Source organism: Oryzias melastigma, linkage group LG15 (assembly GCF_002922805.2).
Source record: "Oryzias melastigma strain HK-1 linkage group LG15, ASM292280v2, whole genome shotgun sequence".
Taxonomy (NCBI): Eukaryota; Metazoa; Chordata; class Actinopteri; order Beloniformes; family Adrianichthyidae; genus Oryzias; species Oryzias melastigma.
The window spans coordinates 22,213,171-22,235,128 of NC_050526.1; the positions used below are offsets into that span (position 1 = coordinate 22,213,171).

The 21,958-nt window shown below is 37.1% G+C and overlaps 1 protein-coding gene across 1 annotated transcript in view; it reads right to left on the reverse strand.

The window, feature by feature from the left end:
- loxl4 (lysyl oxidase-like 4) overlaps positions 1-21,958 on the reverse strand; it is a 30,024-nt gene that overhangs the window by 2,435 nt on the left and 5,631 nt on the right. The window contains exons 5-14 of the mRNA XM_024298023.2: positions 16,544-16,582; positions 16,130-16,343; positions 15,540-15,717; positions 7,995-8,149; positions 6,922-7,089; positions 6,602-6,764; positions 6,284-6,527; positions 5,550-5,665; positions 5,280-5,416; positions 75-186 (exon numbers count right to left, since the gene is read on the reverse strand). Of these exons, the coding sequence (XP_024153791.1) occupies positions 75-186; positions 5,280-5,416; positions 5,550-5,665; positions 6,284-6,527; positions 6,602-6,764; positions 6,922-7,089; positions 7,995-8,149; positions 15,540-15,717; positions 16,130-16,343; positions 16,544-16,582 (1,526 nt within the window). The remainder of the gene's footprint in view (positions 1-74; positions 187-5,279; positions 5,417-5,549; positions 5,666-6,283; positions 6,528-6,601; positions 6,765-6,921; positions 7,090-7,994; positions 8,150-15,539; positions 15,718-16,129; positions 16,344-16,543; positions 16,583-21,958) is intronic.

The following is a 21,958-nucleotide window of genomic DNA, read 5'->3' on the forward strand; positions in this document are numbered from 1 at the left end:
AAAAAAGTTCAAAACATATTTTTTTAGAGGATGGAATAAATATGAGTGTTAGAAAGAAAGAAAGAAATGCTCACCTGCATGACAACTATACATGTAAACTCTGTGGCCGTCATACTTGCATCGACATCTCATGACATTGTTCATAAAGTCCGATTCAGCCATGTCCAAAGAGGGATTGACTTCCACCTGCAAAATCATACATTAAACTTTTACAAGCTGTGCTCATCTCTGACCAACTGTTTTATCACTCTTGCAAGTTTGTGGGTATTTTGCACTTTCGCTCACTGAAAAAGAGTGAAATAGACAGCAGCTGCATGTAAAATGTGTGAGGGACTGCAATTAAACAGCACTCACACAAGCTACTGTTTTTACAGTCAATCTGCTTCTCATCTATAAAACTGAATGACTTTGCCATACGGAATGAGTTTTGTAAAGATAAATTCAGTGTTAACCCGGTCTTTGTCAAAGGGTAACCAAACAGTAAATCAACAATTTCTGGCTGTTTATTTGTATAAATGGGGCTGACTGTTACCACATTTTTGAATTTAAAATAAACTTGTTTAGGGGTAACAAAATAGGACAGTTGGAGGCTAACTCCACTCACAGCTTAGATTTGAAAAATACAAATCAATAATGATTTCAAATGTTCCAGGGCTTATCCCCGACACGTGGCATGGGCTTTCATTTGCGTATCTCGAAATATTTTTTTTTGGCCCCATAATCGATTTTCGCCCCATTCATTTTTTTCGCGGAAACGCACGCCGTGATGTCATCGTTTTGGGCGGGGTCACGCGCAACATGCCAAAAATTCATTTTTAATTTTCCCTACGTGTGATAAAATTTTGAGGTACTTTTCGTTCATGTGGCGGGGGTGAAATTTTAGCTCGAAGTGGCAGAAAGAAAGAAGAATAATAATAATAAGAAGAAGAAGAAGAATAAGAATAAACAAAGCAGAAACAATATAGAAGTTTTTGCGGTGGGTTTGTCTTTTCGTGTGTTTTTTGTTTCACTACATGTTGGTCATGTCTGTTGGGGCTTAGGCCTGTCCTTTGAGGTCTTTTTGGGGCGTTTTTCATTTTTCGACATTTTTGCAAAAATAATATGGTCCTTGCCATCAGTACCTGATGCTGCGGGCCATAAAAAAAGGTGGCGGGAGGTGGGAGGTGTGGTTTGGATCTGACAGTGACAGTGAGGTTAGCGAAACGTAATCATGCTGCATCTTTAATATGGAGAGTGATACCGGGCAAAGTGATGCCAGTTTCACCACAGAACATTATGTGAAGGTTGAGAGTTTTTCTTCTCCTGAGCAAGGCGCCCGTAAAATGCTGCTAGCATCGTAAGCTAACAAAAGGCTAATGTATTAAGCAAACAACCCTGAGTGAAACGGTCATTGCAAATTCCATCACCAGGATTACGTTCGCTGGATTCAATGCCAGTTACAATCAGCCACTGTTGCCTAACTTTCAAGTCCTCTAGAACGTTGTGCTGGCCAGTAGAGGCAATACATCTACGAGACATGCTAAAGCTAACGCGATAACGACCGACTGTTACAGAATCAAAGATGGACGGGGTTTTATAGAGCTGCAGAACGGGATGACATGAAACTTCTGAATTGGGACTTACACCACTTGACCAAACACAAAATTCAACTGTAATACCTCGTTTCAACCTGTAGGGGCACAGAGATAGTTTTGGACTATAATTTCATTTATTAAACAAGTTTATTTTAAATCGTCGAAAATGTGGCAGGGGCCAACTGACAGCCCTTTTAAACCCCCATTTATTGAGGTTAACAACCAAAAAAAAAGTTAATTTAGTGTTTGGTTACCCTTTAATTCCTGAAAATGTAGTCTAAACTCGCCTGTGTGCTGCACCCCTAGTGGTGGAAATTAGGTAATACAGTTGAATTTTGTGATTGGTCAACTGGTGTAAGTCCCACATAATTTCAGAAGTTTCAGGTCATCACGGTCTACAGCTCCAGTGTAAAAGCACCACTGATCTTTGAATGGACGCCAAGAACGGCAGAGCTTGCTCGCTTGCTAAACTGGCCATAAACTGGCCGCCAGACAGGAGGCAGTCTGCTCGTACCTCCTGGACCTTATGATTTATTTCTTATTTTTATCCAGACAATAATAAAGAGATCCTCTGATTACCTAATGCTAACCTCACTGTCACCGTCGATCACAGATCTAGACTACACCTCCCCCGCTGAGCCCACCTGCCCTAATCCCGCCCCTTTTTTTTTGCATTTTTCAAATTTGGGCTGAGAGTGGAGTCAGCCTCCAACTGTCCTGTTGTGTTAAGACCCACTCTGATGAAAACCATGCTTTTTGTGATTTTTACATGTTCCTGATGGAGGACATTTAAAGAAAATTAAGCTTAAAATTGCATTTCTGTGTATTCCTTTATTCAAATTGTCGTGATTTACGAGCACGAAACAAATACAGTTTGCAAAAGAGTCAAGGGCGGGCCACAAGCTCCCTGCTCAAAGATCTCAGAGGTAAATTACTCATGAACTTCTGCCACTCTGCAGAAACTATGATTATTGATTTTGGCTAAAAACAGCACAATCATAATTGAAAAAAACTTGGAGCACTTTTAAAATAGCTTAAAAAATGACTGAAATGGGTCTTTAAAAACCTTATGCAGGAAAAAATCTTCAATTATTGTCTGGAGTTCAAAATCCAAGCTCAAAACCTTCTACAATGTTGTTGACGTAGATTTAAAAAAAACAAAAAAACTGTGGTATGCTCTTAAGACAAACCCACGGCAAAAATATTTTTACAACACGTCCAAAAATGTCACAGTCATTTCTGCCCACGTAAAACACGCTTTTTTCTTTTTAACCATGGAATTTAGATGTAGCATAATGTCAGGTTTAAGCTTTACAGAGGAAAAAAACAACACTAAAAAAAAACTTGTTTTGATAGATTTAATGTACAGGTATGTTTAAAGTGTCTGGAATCAGCGTTTTTTCTGAGTGCACACTAAACATACTGAAAGTGTGTCATTTCCAGAGGTGCTGATACAAGCCTTCTCCTAATCTAGCCTGGTGATAACACCGAGAACCCACTTACTTTAATAGCCGCTCTGTAAACTGAAACACCCACTTTAAATACAGGTTACAAACTTTGGAAAGAAAAGAGGCGATCTCCACAAAAAGGGAGAAAACTTTTAAAAACAAAGTGAACGTGCAAAACTGTCTGTAAGTAAATTACTGGATGAGAGTGTGCTGAGGGTCCAGAGTACAGAGTTCAGGGAAAAGTGGATATAAAGATAAAAATAGTGGGGTAGGAATTTCTTGGTGGTAAATTAGCTGTTCCTAATGCAAGGGAGACTAGCTGCTGTTTGACTAAAGGGAGCAAAAGTTAATTTAGATTAATTGGTGTTTCATTAGCTGGAGGTGGTTCGAGGGCAGGCCTGCTAAACGTTTCCATAAAAACCAGAAAGGACACTCATCCTCTGCACACAGTAGATGGTTCAGCTGCACTGAAGCTGTTTTTTTTTTTTTTTTTTTTTAACATTTTGCTTCATTGCTTTTCTTAATCATGTTCTCTTTGACTTCTCTTCAAAGACACTGACCTTTTCACCTCCAGCAGGTCTTTCAGTGTCAGTCTCTAACTCCATTTTTACTCTCCCCTGTCATTCCTTCCATCTTTATGACTCTATTTGACACCACTTTATAATTATGCATCCCACTCCACATGCTGAAAGTGCTTGGCTTTATATATGTTTGTGTGAAATATGGGTAAATTAGGAAACTGGTTAGGATGGTAATTAAAGACTGTCTGGCCTCTTATGGAACCTGAGTAACATCATTAACTATTAAACCATTAGTTGCTCTGTAACAATTCTGCCACATCTTTAAGGTATTTTGTGAGACAGCAACACATACTACAATAAACTGCATACAAATAAAGTGGATTGGAATGGTCCCTTGCTATATATTTAGCTGTTTCACAGATTTTGCTTTTTTCTCAGGCAGCACACTGTGTTCTGCTTCCTGATTGGCTGGAGACATCGTCAGTCGATCTTAATGCTGTGTCTCCTGTACAGATATGTCAAATCTACAAAAATCTTTGATATCGAGCAGATCTTTGTTTTCATTCTATAATGCTGGACTTATTTTTCTATGAAGGTTTGAACTTTCAGAGTTTTAATGAAATAAAGTGTGAAAATGTTCATATTTGTGTAACAAAATTATATAGTGTGAGTGGTTTGACCACCTTAAAACATTTATAGTTCTTACTTCACGTATTTCACCTATTGCATGTTATTTTCAGAACAGAATTCATGTGATAAATAAATGTACAACAATCTTAGAAATGACATTTTTTTACTTTTTTTTTTTTTTTTTTACATTTTTTGTTCATTATCTTATCATATTGCCTTGATGGCTATTGTTAAAAATTGGAACATAAAAATTTAACTAAGCTTCAGTCTACTACAAATCATAATAGTGTATTTAACTCAATGCTTGACCTCATAAAAGTGCACAAGAGATCAACCAGATCCATTAATTAATCATCTTTTAGAGTCATTTCTTCAGGCAAAACAGCAGCTGTATAGGTTAGTGAAAAAAAAAGTCTTAACAAAAACAACTAACTTTGTTCAGTTTAAGTCATTTGTTATGCGTACATTATTTTTCCAAACCTAAATAAAAAAATAGCTTAAATTAAATTTCATTATTACAAAATACATCTAAATACTTGGAAAATTCATAGCTAAATGTTAAAGACCCACTCTTATTTTTGGTGTTTCCCTTGTGGATTTTTTTTTAATGTTGGAGGACATTTATAAATAAATTTACCTTTAAATGCATTTCTGAGTCTCTCTTTATTCAAATCAGTTTGAATCAGGAGCAAACGCAAAAATACAGCTGAAAAAATCTTGTCGTAAAAGCTACTATGGCAAGTGATCTACTCCATTCTGATACATCCACTTGTAGACAAATAGATCCGTGTACGTCTTTGTTTTCCTCATCTGAGCTGGTATCTGGCTCAAACTGTACGGCTGGAGGGTTCCAATATTCCTCATCGTTTTTGTTGTACCAATAATGTTAGCTATGGTGTAAACCGCCAAGACAGCATGTAAACAGATAGACGAATTTCTTATTAACTACTGCAGAAACTATGTTCTAGAAAACAACACTTTTTCACAACAGATGAAAAGATTCTTGGAGTGGAACTTTAACCAAAATGCTAACAGTGTTTTTTTTTCAGTTCTGTTCAGAGAGTATACCCTGTATACATGGAATAAATACATTTAAAATGGCTTACCTGAAAGATGTAGTCGCCTGGACGAACATCCGTCACATCCACCCACTGACAGTCGATATCATGGCGGTAGGTGTCCCAGCACCCCACAGAGATTCCTTGATCCCCCATATTATAGCAGGAAAACCTCTTGTGGAGACCTAACACCAACGCACAACCAAAACATCAAAGTTTATTCAATCTCTACATCTTCCTGAACAGAGTATGTATGTGGTATTATTTTCTATGTAATAAGTGAGTAATTGGAAAGACGAAAGGATTAGTGCTGATTACCATCAGGGCAGTATGTGTCCTCCAGACAGAAACTGGCCTTGTGTCCCTCTGCAACCCTGGTACCATTCAGAGTCAGCAGGTCGTAGTGCGTGAACACCTCGATGCTGTGGTAGTGCCTGGGACGCCAAAGGGGAAAATCCAGGTGAGTGTGTGTGCTGAGTGTGTGCCTTTTACACTGACCGAACACTGGCTCCCTATGACTCATATCCCAATGACCTCACCCCCCAAACACAAACATGGGTGTCACCATAACACCTTTCACAAGGGTTTGTTTTAGCATCAGCAAGGGTTAGCCGTGCACTCGTTCTAAGTGAATGGAGGGCTTTGACGTTCACTTCTTGAGCTCTGATATCCTATATTAAACTGAGGTGGACTTTACTGCGGGGCTACCCTGTCCTTTGTACCACGCCAGGACTGGGGAGGCAGACATGTTAATAACTCTCAGATTACTGTTATAGGTATTTTTTGAGGAAACATTATGTCTAATGTCTGTATTGCATCCTAACCTTAGCTCTCCAATATTTTCTTCCCAGGAAGCAATTAAGCAACTAAAATATAATTACACTTAATGTAGTTTAGTCATTAGATTATATAGAACCTATTTTGTGCGGGAAACAGGTGTCTGCCGTGACTTTGGCAGCTTCTGACAAACCACATCTGACAGCAGACTACAAAATAACAGCCTGAACAACTCAGAACAAGCACAACACAGAGGAAATATGTCAACACTTCACCTGTGGCACTGGTGCCATGTCCAGCTATCTTTAGTCGCTTTGGGTCTGAAATCAGATCGACCCAGATTCATGATGCGGGAGGAGAAGCGCAACAGGCGCCTATGGCCGTATGGCCAGTTCATCCTTGCAGCAGATGACGACAGACAGTTCTCTTCATTGGCGCAGGTCAGCAGGTGAAGGGGTCGGTCTTCCAGGTAGGCTGTCTCTTGAACCAACTGGGCATCCACAACGAGATCCGGAGCAGCTGAGAGAGGTATAGCGTGTTACGTAAGCTCAAAGGGAAAGAGGACAAAATAGCTGTAGGATCGTTCGACTTACTGTCCGAACAGCTGACGCCTGCTGCCTTTGCTCCGCCTCCACGAGGACAGTGGACGTAGTTGTTGCGGCGGCACTGCTGAATGGACAGCTCTGTGCCCACGCAGTGAGTTCCGCTGAGAATCACCTCACTAGCATTTGCGTTACCAGGCCAGTACCACGTTTCCTGTCAATAAATTGTAGTCTCTCATCAATAATTCTAACACTGTTAGGAAGATTTAGGCAAATTCATACAATCAAGGTAAAATCACTTTGTCTACTTTAAATAGAATAATACCTTAATGATTAATGAAACACTATCAAGTTTTCAGGAAGCTTGTTACCTGATGAGCGTTGGCAGCAAAGCCCAACCCGAGCTGTCTGCACACCACCATGGCTTCAGTGATGCTCCAGTTTTCACTACAGACTGACCCCCAGCGTTTCCGACCTCCGACATCCATCAGGACCTCCACACGACCTTCTGATGGCACTCTTCCTCCAGCAAGCCGCACCTGAAGATCCATTTGTTTGGGAAGATTAAATTCTATTGAGTTATCATTAGTGCTGCCACTAACGATTATTTTAATAGTCGACTAATCATCAGTTATTTTTTACGATTAGTGAACTAATTGGGTCATGCGCAAAATGGATGTGCTTCAGCTTCAAAATAACTCAAAACTAGATATATGCATTACCTGCGATAAGCTGAATTTTGCAGCTAAAGATGCTAGTGTTGATAGCTAAAGATGCTGAAGTTGATAGCTGAAATGGCTGAAGCTAATGGGTGAAAACACTGAAGCTGACATCCAGCTAAAATATTAGTTAAATGCCAATTAGCCTAAAAAAACTGAAAAAAGACTCAGTTAGCCAAAACAGCTAGCATGTAGTTGAAATATTAGCTAAACTCCAAACTAGCCTAAAAAACCAAAAAAGCCTTAAGTACCCAAAAAGTTAGCTAATCTCAAAATTTTCCCAAAAAACTGAAAAATCCTAAATTAGTCAAAACAGCTAGCATGTAGCTGAGATATTAGCTAAACTCCAAACTAGCCTAAAAAACATAAAAGTTTTAAGTAGCCAAAAAGTTAGCATGCAGTTGAAATATTAGCTAATCTCAAAATTTTCCTAAAAAACAGAAAAATCCTAAATTAGCCAAAACAGCTAGCATGTAGCTGAAATATTTGCTTAAGTCCAAAATAGTCTAAAAAGACCTCAATAAATCCCAAATTAGTACAAAAAGCTAGCATAATGCCGCTATAACTTTGAACTTGAAAACACTCCATATAATATAAAGTAACGACTATCAAATTAGTCGTAGACTATTTTAACAGTCGATTAGTTGTCGATTAGTCGACTAATCGTGGCAGTCTAGTTATCATTGAGATCTAGTAAAGGAATTACAAGTGATTTTTGTTTTTACCATCTTCTCTGTACCAGTTTTGGGAATGTTGCAGCGGACTGATGCGTCTTGGGTGTGTTTGAATGTCCACGGTTGGACCTCTTGGAAGAAGCAGTCCAGGATGGAGCGCTCAGACCCCATGCACTGCACTGAGTTCATGTGTATAGGTCCAGTACCTACAGACGCACAAAGAAATGCTGTAAGAACGTCGGCATTTAAAAGCAGAAAGATAAAGAGCAAGAACAAAAAAACGAAGGTGAAGAAGTTCTTGTGCCTGTCTGGAGCCACCCACTGTGGACAAAACCAGACACCATAAGATGATTTTATCGAGCAAAAAGGCACAAAGGGGAGGCTCCATGTTCTTTTCACGGGAGCTTTCACTTCTACAGAATCAAACCTGCAACAAAAAAGTTTCAATCTTCCTCGACAGAATGCTCCTGCAAAGCAAAGAGCAGCAGCAAAAACATCTACTCTGGGCATCTGTCACACATCATTACCCCCATTCTGTTGAATCGGGCATCACAGCAACAACACTATGCAGTCCACCCTGACCTAACAAACAAGGGCAAATCTGTGTCAGCAGCATTTAAACCCTGATAATCTCTAAACAACATAAGAGATGAAAAAGCCTTCAAAGTTAGCCCGCGCAAATATCATCTGACATAATCGACAGCAAACTATGGTTTTGTTGTTTTCCTAAGACAAAAGGTGCAAGTAGCAAATGTGGAAATGCAGCAGAGTAGAAACAAACAGTCCAAACCGCACCGACTGTGGGAGACAGACAAACCAAAGCGAGGGCGTAAAGACAGTAAGCACCGAGAGTCAGCTCAACCCAATCCATCTCTGTTTTGGTTTTACTAGATTGTAGGCCTGCTTCCATAATGGTCACCATGAGTGGGTTTCTGCGTATCAAAAGGGCAAAACTTCACCATTCCCACAACTATCTTCAGGGTAGATCTGAATTCCCTGTTTAACTTATCAGGGCAAACCCAATGAGCTGAATGTTAGTCAAAAATAAATGCCACAAAACTTGCCACACACACTTCATATACACAAAAATACAAACAGACACGAGGGTCTGTATTCAGAGCTCTATGTGTGCACATGTTCTTTGACTCAGTAAAATAACAATGTTGGTCAAAGAGGAAATAGAAACATTGTCCCTGTAATTTAACTCATGGATAGTTAGTCCTTTCAATCTTCCTGACATCGACTTTCTAAATTATCAAACCACAAACTTCGGCACTAAATGTTTGAAAGTGACAGTAAAAAAACATTTATATGAGAAATCACCAGGCATAGAAGTTCAGCCAATTTTAAAAAATACACAAATGGAGTTTAATTACAAAGCGATCAAACATTCTTGTTGAGAATAGCAGCGATAGTTTTTTTTTCACTCAAAACATGTTCTATTTTAGACTGTCTAAAATGTAAGTAGTGTTTTTGTTGTGGTGGCCTTCTTTTAGGCGGAATCAGATCCCACCTTTGTGAAGTGCAACAATTATCTGAGTTTCTGAACAAACATGTCCGCCATCATCAAAATCATGTTTTCTTTGTCTGAGAGATTTCACAACTCAAAGCTGTAAATAACATGTTTTAAAGGTGACACTTTGCTTATTCTATACGTGCCCTCATCCTATGAAGATAAATGCATACGTGTAAAAAAACAATACCTCTTTAAAAACTAGAGCGGTTTTCCCACAATCCTTTGCAGTCAACCACAGCTTTTTTTTTTAAAAGTATCACACAGGATCATCAGACAATCCGCTTTTTTGTGATATGTTACTGTTTGAGGCTAATGACGGAATTTAACATATATAAATCATGAGTTTTACTTATCTATCTCCAGTTGTACCAGTTTGTTTAATTTGTTAAAAAATGAAAAGTACTATCTAGTTCAGAATGTTTGTTTCTGTTTCAAAGGAGATACTAAGCTGTTTTTTAACAATTAAAGTTTTATAAGAACAGGCACATTGAGAATGACACGCTTTAGTGAATGTGTCCAACCGCCGCCATCTGTAAGAATGGAAGCTTTAAGGGGGTTTTGAAAGGCGAGCGGCGTGAAGTCTATATGCGAGATAGAAGACCGTTGTTCTGTATGTGTTTTTGCATGAACACAAAGAACTGCATTTGCTTTATTTTTTACTAGCATTCGTGCAAGTAGACCCTCTTTGTGCAGCTTAACACAGGTGATTTTCACCTGAGTAAAAGTATTTACATTATTTTAAATTTGTTGCATTTTTTGAGAGCCGTGGGTCCCTGGGTAAAGTCTCACATGTCCCAGGAATGAGTGGAACAAAGTGTACATTATAATTATTTTTTTAGGAATTTTTTCTTGTCAAATTCCTCCTTTTTCAGTCATTTTCAAGCATGTTCTTAGGATCTTCCAATGCTTTTTTCCCCACTTTTTTGCATTAAGCACAGTTTGAAATAAAAGAAAACTACTCTAATTTATCATGTGTTGTCATATTTTGATCTGTTTCCTATGACAAATACTTTTTATTGGGTATTTTATATCAGGTAAAAATTACCTGGCAAAAGTGATGGAGTAACTTTTTATAGCGAAAATATTCTAGGGTTTACAAAATGTAAAAATAAATAGACATTTCCAAATGTTTGACATAAAAGTTTTGCACTTTTCTTGCCACATTTTTTTAGGACTGACAATGTGTTGCGTTACCAGTACTTACAACTATGCATACATTTTATACATTGATTTATGGGCTCTATGCACAATCTACTTCTGCTTTTGTTACATGACCACTCTACCATTTCTGGTTTGGGGAGTGAACCGTTGTTTACATGCAAATAGGGGACTATTTGGAGTTTACAAGATATCTTTTGTCTACACAATATGACAAACTAACATACAATGTAAGAAATAAAGAAAATTAGACAAAACCAGGAATAGTACACAGAGATTTGTGTTTGCTTTTGTTTCATAAATGTAAAGCACTTCGAGCTGCCCAAAGCATAAGAAGCACTTTTATAAATAAAGTTTGATTTGAATTGCTAAGTTGACATATACATTTAGCCACAACCGGAAATAAAAGGGAGGTCTTATTGTAAACCGGAAATACATTGCACAGCTCCATACCAAGAGGCCATTGCTCGCCAAAATAAAACTCAAGGTTTATTAGCTAAATAATTTACAATATTTTAACCTCTATATTATCATTTTCAAGTGTGAAAATTGGTCAATTTTGACCTGAACACAAGATAAGGATAAAGTACTAAGCTTTAAGTTAAGTTTTTATCATACCATTATTATTCAACTCAAAATTAAAAGCATTTTTTAAAAGACATTTTACATTTAGATGCATTTTTAGCAGAATTAAATGATTTTTAATGATTTTTTAAATTTCTACTAAATACACTTTAATCTACAAAAATTGTAACTGAACTAAACTAAGTGAACTGAACTACATTAACATAAAACTGTAACTTTGATCTTTATGCTTATTAAGAAAAAATAGATTTTTTTTTTCTTAACATTTGAAAATAATCAAGCCTAAAACAATAATAAAAAGATATTTTGGGATCCACCTGAAGATTTTCTTTATTTATAGCATCATTTCACTTAGATCACTATTCCGCTGGCCGCTCTACTGAAGCTAATTGCAGAGAATTGTGACAGTGGGTCTGGCTGCTTGAGATAAAAAACGGTTGGCATAACTCAAGAGAACTGATCCTGAACTTGGCAGACCTCATGTTTTCATATAAACACAGTTTTCAAAGACAAGTCAGCGTTTGAGTGGTTTCTTTGTGTTGGTGGAGGAAGCTCGGTCATAAGACTCAGGGGTCGCAGCCGCTGAGGTGAAGAGAGCATGACCGCACGGTTGGATCGCTGTCTTTACCACCACAAAAACTCCTTATTTGTATCTATTCCTTTATAACGTGAGCAAATGTTGATTATTTAATAGGGAATTTGGTCAGTTTTGTGAAAGTTTAGGACAAAGAATTTCCAGCGAGTGGTGTGTTGGTTTTGTTTTTTGGGAGAATTATTTACCTAGTATAAATGTTGATACTTTTAGGTACTAGACTGGAAAAAAAGCAATTTTTTTACTTATTTTACTCAAAAGTACTAGTATGAAAATACTAGATCATGTGGTGTTTGAAGACCTAGAAGTGATCATAATTACCTTTGATCCTGTTTAAATGGAGTTTAAAAGAAATTTCTGTGTCACCAAGAAAAAACCAAACTGAATTTCAAAGGGACAGATAATACATGCACATTCAGGGAGCCATTGCTTTGGAGCCTATAAATCCCTGCATGCATTACAGGGCACCCAAGGGTATTGTCTTGATTTTCTTCATGCAGACTCAGCAGTGTTTTATGAGTTTAAATCTAATCATTGAAGGACACGGCAGAGGTGAAGAGCCTGTTATGACTCTTTGATTTTGTGAATCTTTGGTGAAAACTCCTTGAGATTTTGAGGGTTTATAGCCTCCAACGTAGAAAACATCTGTCTGTCTCGTTTGTTGAAGGCTAAGAAGTATTGTAATTTTAGCCTGATTTTATTGGGTGGAACTTTTATTGTTTTAGTTTTTTCCATGGACTTCAGGGTCTCTGTTCAGTGTCTCTTTTTGTCCTACATTTATATTTATTAAAGTTGTGTGTTGATCCCTCACCTTTCCTCTAAGTGCTTTCACTTTAACAAAAATGAAATATAATATTTATAAAATTATATTATTTCTCATCTAAATGTGAAACTTAATTAATGCAGACATCATGTGACACATTTGAGTTGTGATACAATTAAAATATAAAGTAAGGGATTACTTTTAAATACATTTACAAGTACATGTTAAAGTATCCTGGGTAACACTAACACACATATATATTTATATATATTGTTGCTGCTTTTAAATTCTCCTTATTTTGATTTAAAAAATGACAATCTTACAGATACAACATTTGGACTATTTAAAGGCCAAATTTACACCATATACAAAGTAATGAATAGATCAATTTCAAAAAAATTTTAGCTTTATTTCTTTTCATGACAAACGCAGAAAGTTCGTGTTTTTGAATGTTTTTCTACCGTCAGGCTGCTTGTTTGTTTGTTCATCTTTTCAGATTAATATCCATATCTCATCAGCATCATGTGGATACTAGTCCTGGCAAACCTTAGACATAACAGACATAAACTGAAATTGTTTTTTTTTTTTTTTTTTTTTAATGAGTATGCTTTTTTGGTTTATTATTTATTTTATGTATTGGTATTGTTTCAAAGTATGTTGTATAATTTTTCCCCCTTTTTAAATTTTGATCAAAATCTTTTCTTACAATTTCAAAACATGGTATAGTAAAGCAATGAAGTGTGCACAAACAATATTCTTTAGTAGAATTCTTCATTCTTCAGATAATACAATAATAATAAATAAAGACAGAAATGAACCAATGATTGCACCTCACCCATCATTCAGCATTCAGAGAGAGAAAAAATGGTTGAATGGGAGAGTTCAAGAGCTGAAAGAACACAAAACATCTGTTTCTTTACTGTTTATCTGCCTTTTTGATTTTGGTTGTTCTTAATCTGAAAAGATGACATGTCTCTGGTTGTCTAAAAAAGTAACTGATGTAAATAAAACGTCTTCGCTTTATATAACTTTTTTTGTCTTAAGCAACAGAGCTACCACTGAAAATGTTATTATTTGATATTATTTCTTTTTTTATTTTTTAATGAAAAGAGAATTAGGCCAGGAAAAAATAATGTGCATATTTTGCTTTTCTGCAAGTCAGAACAGGATGGCGGAAAATCAGGTACAGAAACTCTATAATGATTATAATGATATTGTTTAATAAAAGATAATTATTTTCCATTCAATCAGATTTTATTGCATAAAAAGCATTTTTTTCAATTACTAAACTGAATATTTTAAAATATAATAATTAGGATTTTATTAAAAATACAGAAAAGTTCAAACAAAATTATTAATATTGAAATAAGTCGTTTTATATCATTTAATTTAGAGGAAGAGGAATGAAACTAGGTGTTCCTGCCAAACTTAGTGGCCCCAGTAAAAACTTCTGGTGATTCTCCTGAAAGGTGCATTCACACCGAACGCGATTCACGTGGCGGAGGCGGACAATTTCAATGTTAGGTAGTTGGTACACACATGAATTTAGGCGATCTAAAGTCCAGCGGATCGCCGTCCGGCAGCAGCTCTGACTGCATGATGTGTAAATGTCTCCAGACACTAGCCGTCCATTTCAAGTGCCACCAACTGCCTGGTAGCCGGTTTGTATAGAAAAAGCGGGCCATTCTGCTTGCATAACTGACCACACCAACGATTTTAAGAAAATTTGAGCTGCGACATGAACTCTTGAAGATTCTACATTGTTTGACGCCATAAAATATACACGTTAGATATACATTCCCAGAATAATAACTTGGAGTATTGTTATTAAATGCAGCTATTTACTACAATAAAAAAGCACAAACTTATGAAACAAGACGAGGAAAACCTACATTTCTATGACCACAATGAAATACTATAAGCCTTGAAGTGGAGTAAATGTGAGGATTGTAAAACTGCCATTTGCTAAACCCATTTAAGTCTGTTGAACAATGTCATGATGTTAAAGTCTGAGGCTGGCTTTTATGGCATCTACCAGCATGAATCATGCAGACTTGTTTGACTGGAGCGCCTGCACAGATGTAGCTTTATGGTCACATCAGAGGAAACCTGTTTAAAAGTTTAAATCCTTTTTGTCCCTTCTGACTAATTGAACACTTGAACCCTGCTTGCCGATTTACTGATCAAAGCCAGATGACAGCGTCTCTAAAGCGCCGACTCATTTAAAATTTCTTCTGTGTGAATAAAATCGGAGATAAGCAACAGAAATTCATCATCTCACTTTAAAAGGTGAGAATGTCTAATCCATCACGTGGTAAAATATGCTTCTTTTGATCATATAAACTGCTAAAGCAGCAAAAAAAAAAAAATCCAACCACATTTCATCTCTTTCAACATGCTGTGAGACTACACCCCAGCCTGAGGGATCGGGAGCTGCTCTATCTCACATCTCCTTAGGGTGGGGAGACCGCTGCTGCAGCTGGATACCAAATGAAAGTGTGTGTGACACCAAATCTGGACGTTTAAAACTGCAGAAGGAAAAAAATGGCTTTCACTCACTTAAGTTTAGAAAGCGATCGTGTCCCCGGCTTTAGTTAACAAATGCCAAAGTAAACTGTCGTAGCTTATACTTTCATTTTGTGTGTGTGTGTTTGGGCAGCTGGTAATTCTGGCACAGTGCTTACACAATCACAGCTGGAAATACTGCAATCAACACGTTTGCAGATCACAAGGCAACATACACAGACAGAAAGACAAACACACATGCCCGCACATTATCTAATCAGTCAGGGCAGACGGGTGCGCCGTCTGCGATAACTAAAAGATAAGCAAAAGTCTCCCCGTCTTCCCAGGCATACCATGATGCATAATAAACATTTTCAAACAACCTAACGGCAGACTCTAAACAATTTAATGAAATGTGGAGTTTTCCAGAAGCCGTTCAAAAGCCCCAGCTTTAAAAAAAACAACGCAGTGTCTCACCTTGACCCATAAAGGCTCCCTGTAGGGCGTCCTTGGCTGTTCCAAAGCCCAGCTCCCTGCACACCACGCTGGCTGCGGTTCGGTCCCACAGGTGATCCACAATGGTTCCCCATTTCCCGTTTCGGAGCACCTCCACGCGTCCCTCTCCCAGCCTGGGGCCTGCCTTCAGGCGGACGGGCTGAATGGGGCAGCGGAGATCAGAAAAGTTCATTTCACGCAAACAAGCGGCGTTCCCAGAAGACATAAAAAGTTGTTTTTTTGTTTTACCCTATTTTTAACATCACAAGTACAAAAGGCATGCAATGTTCTTGATATAAAACATTTCAAAAGAGGCATGTTTATGGTTGTTTGTCTCCGTCTTGATGATTCGGCGTTATTTTAATCACTGGGTTTCTGAAATGACTTCTGACCTTCAGGGGGCAGACCGTTACAAACCCTCAAACCATGCAACAGCTTCCAGAATGTCCAAAAATCTTTCTTTTTCTTTAACAAAAATCCATTAATTTAAACCTTAGGTTTCTTTACGTTGGTTTCTGACCCATTTACTTTGGGAAACAAACTTTTTATAGACTACATTTGTCACATCTTACCACCACTGGATAAGGAGCTTGTGGTCTTCCAGAAGAGATGCGAGCAAACTGTGGTCCTGGTATGCACTTGACCACAGCATGTCTTCCATTCTTACAGGGGGTGGGACTGCGGGGGATTGACAGCTGAGCGAGGCACTCTGACAGGCTGTTCTCGGTGCCGAGACAGTGAACTTTCTCCATCCAGAACCCCTTCTTTTTTGCCATGTAACTCAATCTGGAGAAAAACAGCAAGAAATTTCATGTTTTTCTAAAGTGTTGAGTCTCAAATGATGATTAAATATTATTAAGGCACAAAAAATGTTTAAGTCTAAATTATGTTTGGAAAAATTCTGAAATATTATTCCACTGTGGAAGTTTGGTTAATAAAATTAGAAATTTTGTCTAAAAAGGTGTTATTTCCTGATTTGGTGTTACCTTGTTGTTGGATCTTTAACCTTGGAGTCCCAAATCTTCCTGTAAGACAGCAAATAAACAAATAGTAAACAAAATAATTCATTTTGTCTGTTTATTTTAAATAAAAACGAATAAAGATTTACTTCAGTACAAAATGAGCAGAAGTTGGAACCAAACCTGCCTAGCAAGGTAGACGGAATGCAAAAAAATATTTTAAAAATGATTATTCATTGTGAAATGTTGATTGTGGAAAAAGAGAAAAGATCATTCTGTGTGATATTATTGACTAATATGTGAAAAGTAGATCTTAAATAAGCATGGGCTTTTAGCTTTCTCTTTTTCAAACATTATTTTTTGAGTTCAGTCTAATATAGCCTTTATTTATTTTAATTTATTGTCAAATCATTTAGATTTTTTGTTTTACGTGTTTGAAATAAATGTAAATCTAAAGAAAAAAATCTAACCGAAATTAGTATGAATATCATTGCTAACTTTAAAGACACATTCCAATAATTTTTTAAGCTTTTAAATGCATTATTTTCTAGGAGTTTCTTCAGAGCTTCAGTAGTTTATTAGAAATTCTCCTGTCAGTTGTGCGCTGAACTGTTGGCACAGAGTAAGCCCGCCCCCCCTTCCCATTGCTGAGAACTCTCTGATCACACGCTCGCCTACTAGCTTACAGCCCCTTACAACCCCACCAATGCAACAAAAATAGCAACTGATGTTGGAGATATCCAATATTGATCATATCATAGGTTAGTACCAGTGTTCAGCATGGAGAGAATGTGACGGTGTTGTACAAGTATACGCCAGTTACCATTTACAATCAGAAAAGAAATCTTCAGAAATGCAATTTTAGGCTTATTTTCTCTAAATATGTCATCCGACATCAGAAAAATGGCACAAAAACATGTTAAAAAGACAATTTTTTTTGAAAAACAAGTGTTCAATTTGTAGATTTTCTTATGTATAATTTTAAATAAAACTATAGTTATTGGAATTTATGATGTCTGCAGCTGTCTGCAGCCAAAATAAAAAGAATCTGGATCATTTTCAAGGACAAGGACTATAAATGTAGTTCTAGTAGGAAGCAAGAAGTGCATTTCACCAACTCATCGGGCAAACGTTCGTAGTAAAAAGTCAATTCAAAAATGCCCTGAGTAAAATGTCCTCCCTACCATGTATTTATTAGCAAAGAACTGATGCAGAGCGGCATTGGAATTGTGTGTTTTAATTAAACAACACATGAATAAAAGAGGAAAAAGCAATAAAAAAAGAAGATTGGGGGAAAAAAAATAAATGAATGAATAATATTTCTAAACTCAAAAGCCAGATGCATCCCAACAAGCTGCTGTCATGCAACAACAGAGAACTCTTCAATGAAAGTTATACAAACCACAGCTCTATGCTGGAACCAAACACACTTATGTATAGCAGCTAAACTGGCTCACTTGTGAAGAGCAAACCCCTTTGTTCTCTTGGAAAACACACAGTGGTAAAATAACATGTCACACATGCAATGTCGGCACATTTCAAAGCGCTGGTAAATACATATTTCTTCCTCAACAATAACATCAGGAAGACTTTAAACTCATAGAAGCACCACAAGCAAACATTTACACAAGCTCATTTACAAAAAGATTAAAACAAAGCGAGAGGACAACAGGCTTGTTTGTTGGGCTGGCTTTCATTAAAACACATCAATCATTTAGCAGACTTAAAATGCTAGTTTTAGTCACAGCCACTTTTAGACAAACATAAATCTACATTTTTTAGTATGACACCAACAATAAGTCAATGTTTGTTCTTCTGACATGAAACTCCAGTAAAAGCTCAAACCTTGAAAACAAACTGAGGATGTTAGAATCAAGAGACCCGTTGTCAGAGACATAATGTTATGTTGATAGTTTGAGTGAAGTCACGGACTGCTGATTGTGCACTTTCCAGGATCGCATAATAACGCCTTTCCTGAGGCTCTAAGTAAGGAACTGAGCACTCACACATTTGGCTCTTGAGCTAGAAACGCCACCAAAGCAAAAAAAAAAAAAAAAATATTTCCATATTTTGAAAAAGTGCTTTCATTGAAGCAATCGGTACTTTGTGGAGGTTATTTTGGAATGCAAGTCTTAAACTGGGTAATTTTCGGGCCAATTTGAAGCCCAAATCCACCAAACACAGGCTTCATATGAACAAACTTTAGAAAATGGGGTTCCAGATGTTTAAACGGCTTCAATTTCCACCATTTGAAACTCTATCTAGCACGTGACGTGATGAAAATGTGCACCAAGGATTATTTAAAGTGAATTGTGTCTGGCTCAATGCAGGTGGTTTAACGCGTTAGCTTAACAGTGGTCTTGAATTACACTAATTTATATTTGTCAGTAACAGCAAAATGTCTGCTGCACATACACATTTTCCCATGGAGAGAAAAAAAAAAAACATCTGACTCGTTTGCAACCTCACCACAGACGAACCAGCTAACCATTAACCCTCTTCAGAAGGCAGTGGGACTACTGCACAGGCTGTAAATGATACCCTCAGGTCTCTCATTTGACTGAATTACAGCTATATTAAACTCCATTCAACAGCGATAAAACATGAATGGCTGGAGAATTTAGAAAATAATTACCAACTTCTAAGTTATGATTCTAGATCTATAGCTGACTCGTCTTTAGTTCAGGGTCTTCCACCTGCCTCACACTATTCCACTAACTTTGCTTTATTTTATTTCATTTGGGGTTTTCTTTAAACAAATATCTACTAATTGTATTATTTCCCCTCCATTGCCTTCATCTCCTTTCACCTTCCAGCATCTTCTCTGCCTGCTCTGCTTCACCGTGTAACACACACAGCTGTAATTGGCTGTGTTTTTTTTTTTCTTCACCCTCAGCAGAAACCATGAAAAGCTCCAGTCCTGACCAACTTATAATTACAGCATCTTCAGAGTTCCAGCCAAGGCACACAGACAGCTGCGAGAAATGGCAGTGTCTGATTTCTAAGAACAGGGGCCTAAGAGACCAGAATAAGAAGCAGAAAAAGAGGGACAGAACTGCTTGTAAGGGGAGGCCATATGGTAACAAGCAAAAAATATTAGATTACGTAATAAAAGAAGAGCCAGATGTTCAAAGAAATTGATAATTTCCGATAATATTTTCACTCGTTCCTAATTTTAAAGCTAGAGGAGACAGTGCAAATAGGAGTGTAAGAAAATATAGATATGGTAAGATATCGCAATACTTTATTTGGCGATAGTTGTATTGATTTAAAATACTCCAAAGGCAATATTTAATATTTATTTCAGTCATACTTTTGTTTTCCATTTAAATAGATCCTAAATTACCAAAGGAAAAGCACCAAAATTTGCTCAGGTAAAAGGAACTTGTTTATGAGATAAAGTTGCAGTGCTTAATGTTCTGATCATTAGATAACAGGTATTTTACAATTTACTTCTGCTAAAAATGTATTAATATTCAGACAAAATGTAAGTCATAACTTAAAGTAAATATTTTCTGGTACTGTCCTGGAATACACTGCGGTAACTATTGTATCATGACGTGTATTACAATACATATTGTATCATGACACGTGTATCGCAATATGTATTGTATCATAACATGTATCGTGATACGTATTGTCTCATGACATGTGTATTGTGATACGTATTGTATCAATCACACGCATATTGCAATACATATTGTATCATAACACGTACATCGCGATGCGTATTGTATCATAACATGTGTATCGTGATACATATTGTATCATGACATGTGTATCGCGATAAGTATTGTATCAGAACACGTGTATCACGATAAGTATTGTATCGGAACAAGTGTATCGCGATACATATTGTATCATAACACATGTATTGCGATGCATATTGTCTCATAAAATGTGCATCGTGATATGTTTTCTATCATAACATGTGTATAGCAATACGCATTGTATCATAACACGTGTATCGTGATATGTATTGTATCATAACACGTGTACCACAATACGTATTGTATCATAACGTGTATCATGATACGTATTGTATCATAAGACGTGTATCATGATACGTATTGTATCATAACGTGTATCATGATACGTATTGTATCATAACACGTGTATCATGATATGTATTGTATCATAACACGTGTATCATGATATGTATTGTATCATAACACGTGTATCATGATACGTATTGTATCATAAGACGCGTATCATGATACGTATTGTATCATAACGTGTATCATGATACGTATTGTATCATAACACGTGTATCATGATATGTATTGTATCATAACACGTGTATCATGATATGTATTGTATTGCCAGTTTCTTGCCAATACACACGCCTAGTGGAAAATATGCACTTGTGAAGCCAGGAAAGAAAACGCTCTAATCTTTGTGGAATCACATCTTTTTGGTTCAGACTAGAGCTGTGCTTAGACCTCAGTGAAACACCAGGTCATACAAAGGCCAAATCCTGGCCATGTCTGTGCCAAAGCCTGGTAATTTACACACCCTCAATGAAACATTTCAACGTAATGCCAAACATTTTGCCAAAAAATGTCTAAGTTCTCTTAGATAAACAGTGGTTACCACCTTTTTATGGCTTTGCAAAAAAAACTACTATTATTTAGGCTCCTTTACTTGACCCAAGAAGCAGTAAAAACAGTAATGAGCAGATTCCCAACAGGCCTTTAACTCAGCTCCAGCCAAAAGCAGCCATGAGAGTAGCTGAAAATATCTCAAATGTTAACTTTTAATTGACAGTTTTTTTGCATGTTTGCTGTCAAGTCAATAAAGAGACCAAAAATTGAGCGTGAAGGAATCACAGCTGCAATGCAGGGAGACTGTAATAATAAATGATCCTATGCAAGAATAGCAAGTCTGACTGAAACAGTGGCTTCTTCTGGCGTCCTTTTAATACCTAAGATTTGGTGCTGAATGAGTCCCGGCTCCAGCCAAAGGAGCTTGTTAAAGCTTCACGCCGCTCCTATCACACAAGTTCAAAACACTTTACTACAAAAATTACAAAAATTTTACTTATTTTGTCAATCAAAAACAGGTTCAAAAATTCAATATGATGTGAAAAAAACTATGTTGCCCGTCAGCTGTGCCATATACTTTTCGGAAGCATGAGTAGCTGAGCACCAACCCTACAGAGATGTTGCGGTCTCAGTTGAGTCATGGTAACCGTCGCCAAGAGGAAGAAGGAACGACAAAACCATGAATCACCTTAGCTTTCCAGGAGCGAAATCCAATGGGTTTCCCTCCAAAATATGATCCGACACTCCATCTTTTAAAAGTGGAGTAATTACCCACTAATATGTGGTGGTGTTGTGGTTTTAAAGAGTCGTCTCCTGGAGACTTTCTCTGTTTCTGTGCCGAGGAAGCATTTAAAGGCAACCCAGTACGTTTTGTTTCTATCCAAGTGGGGTTGAGTGA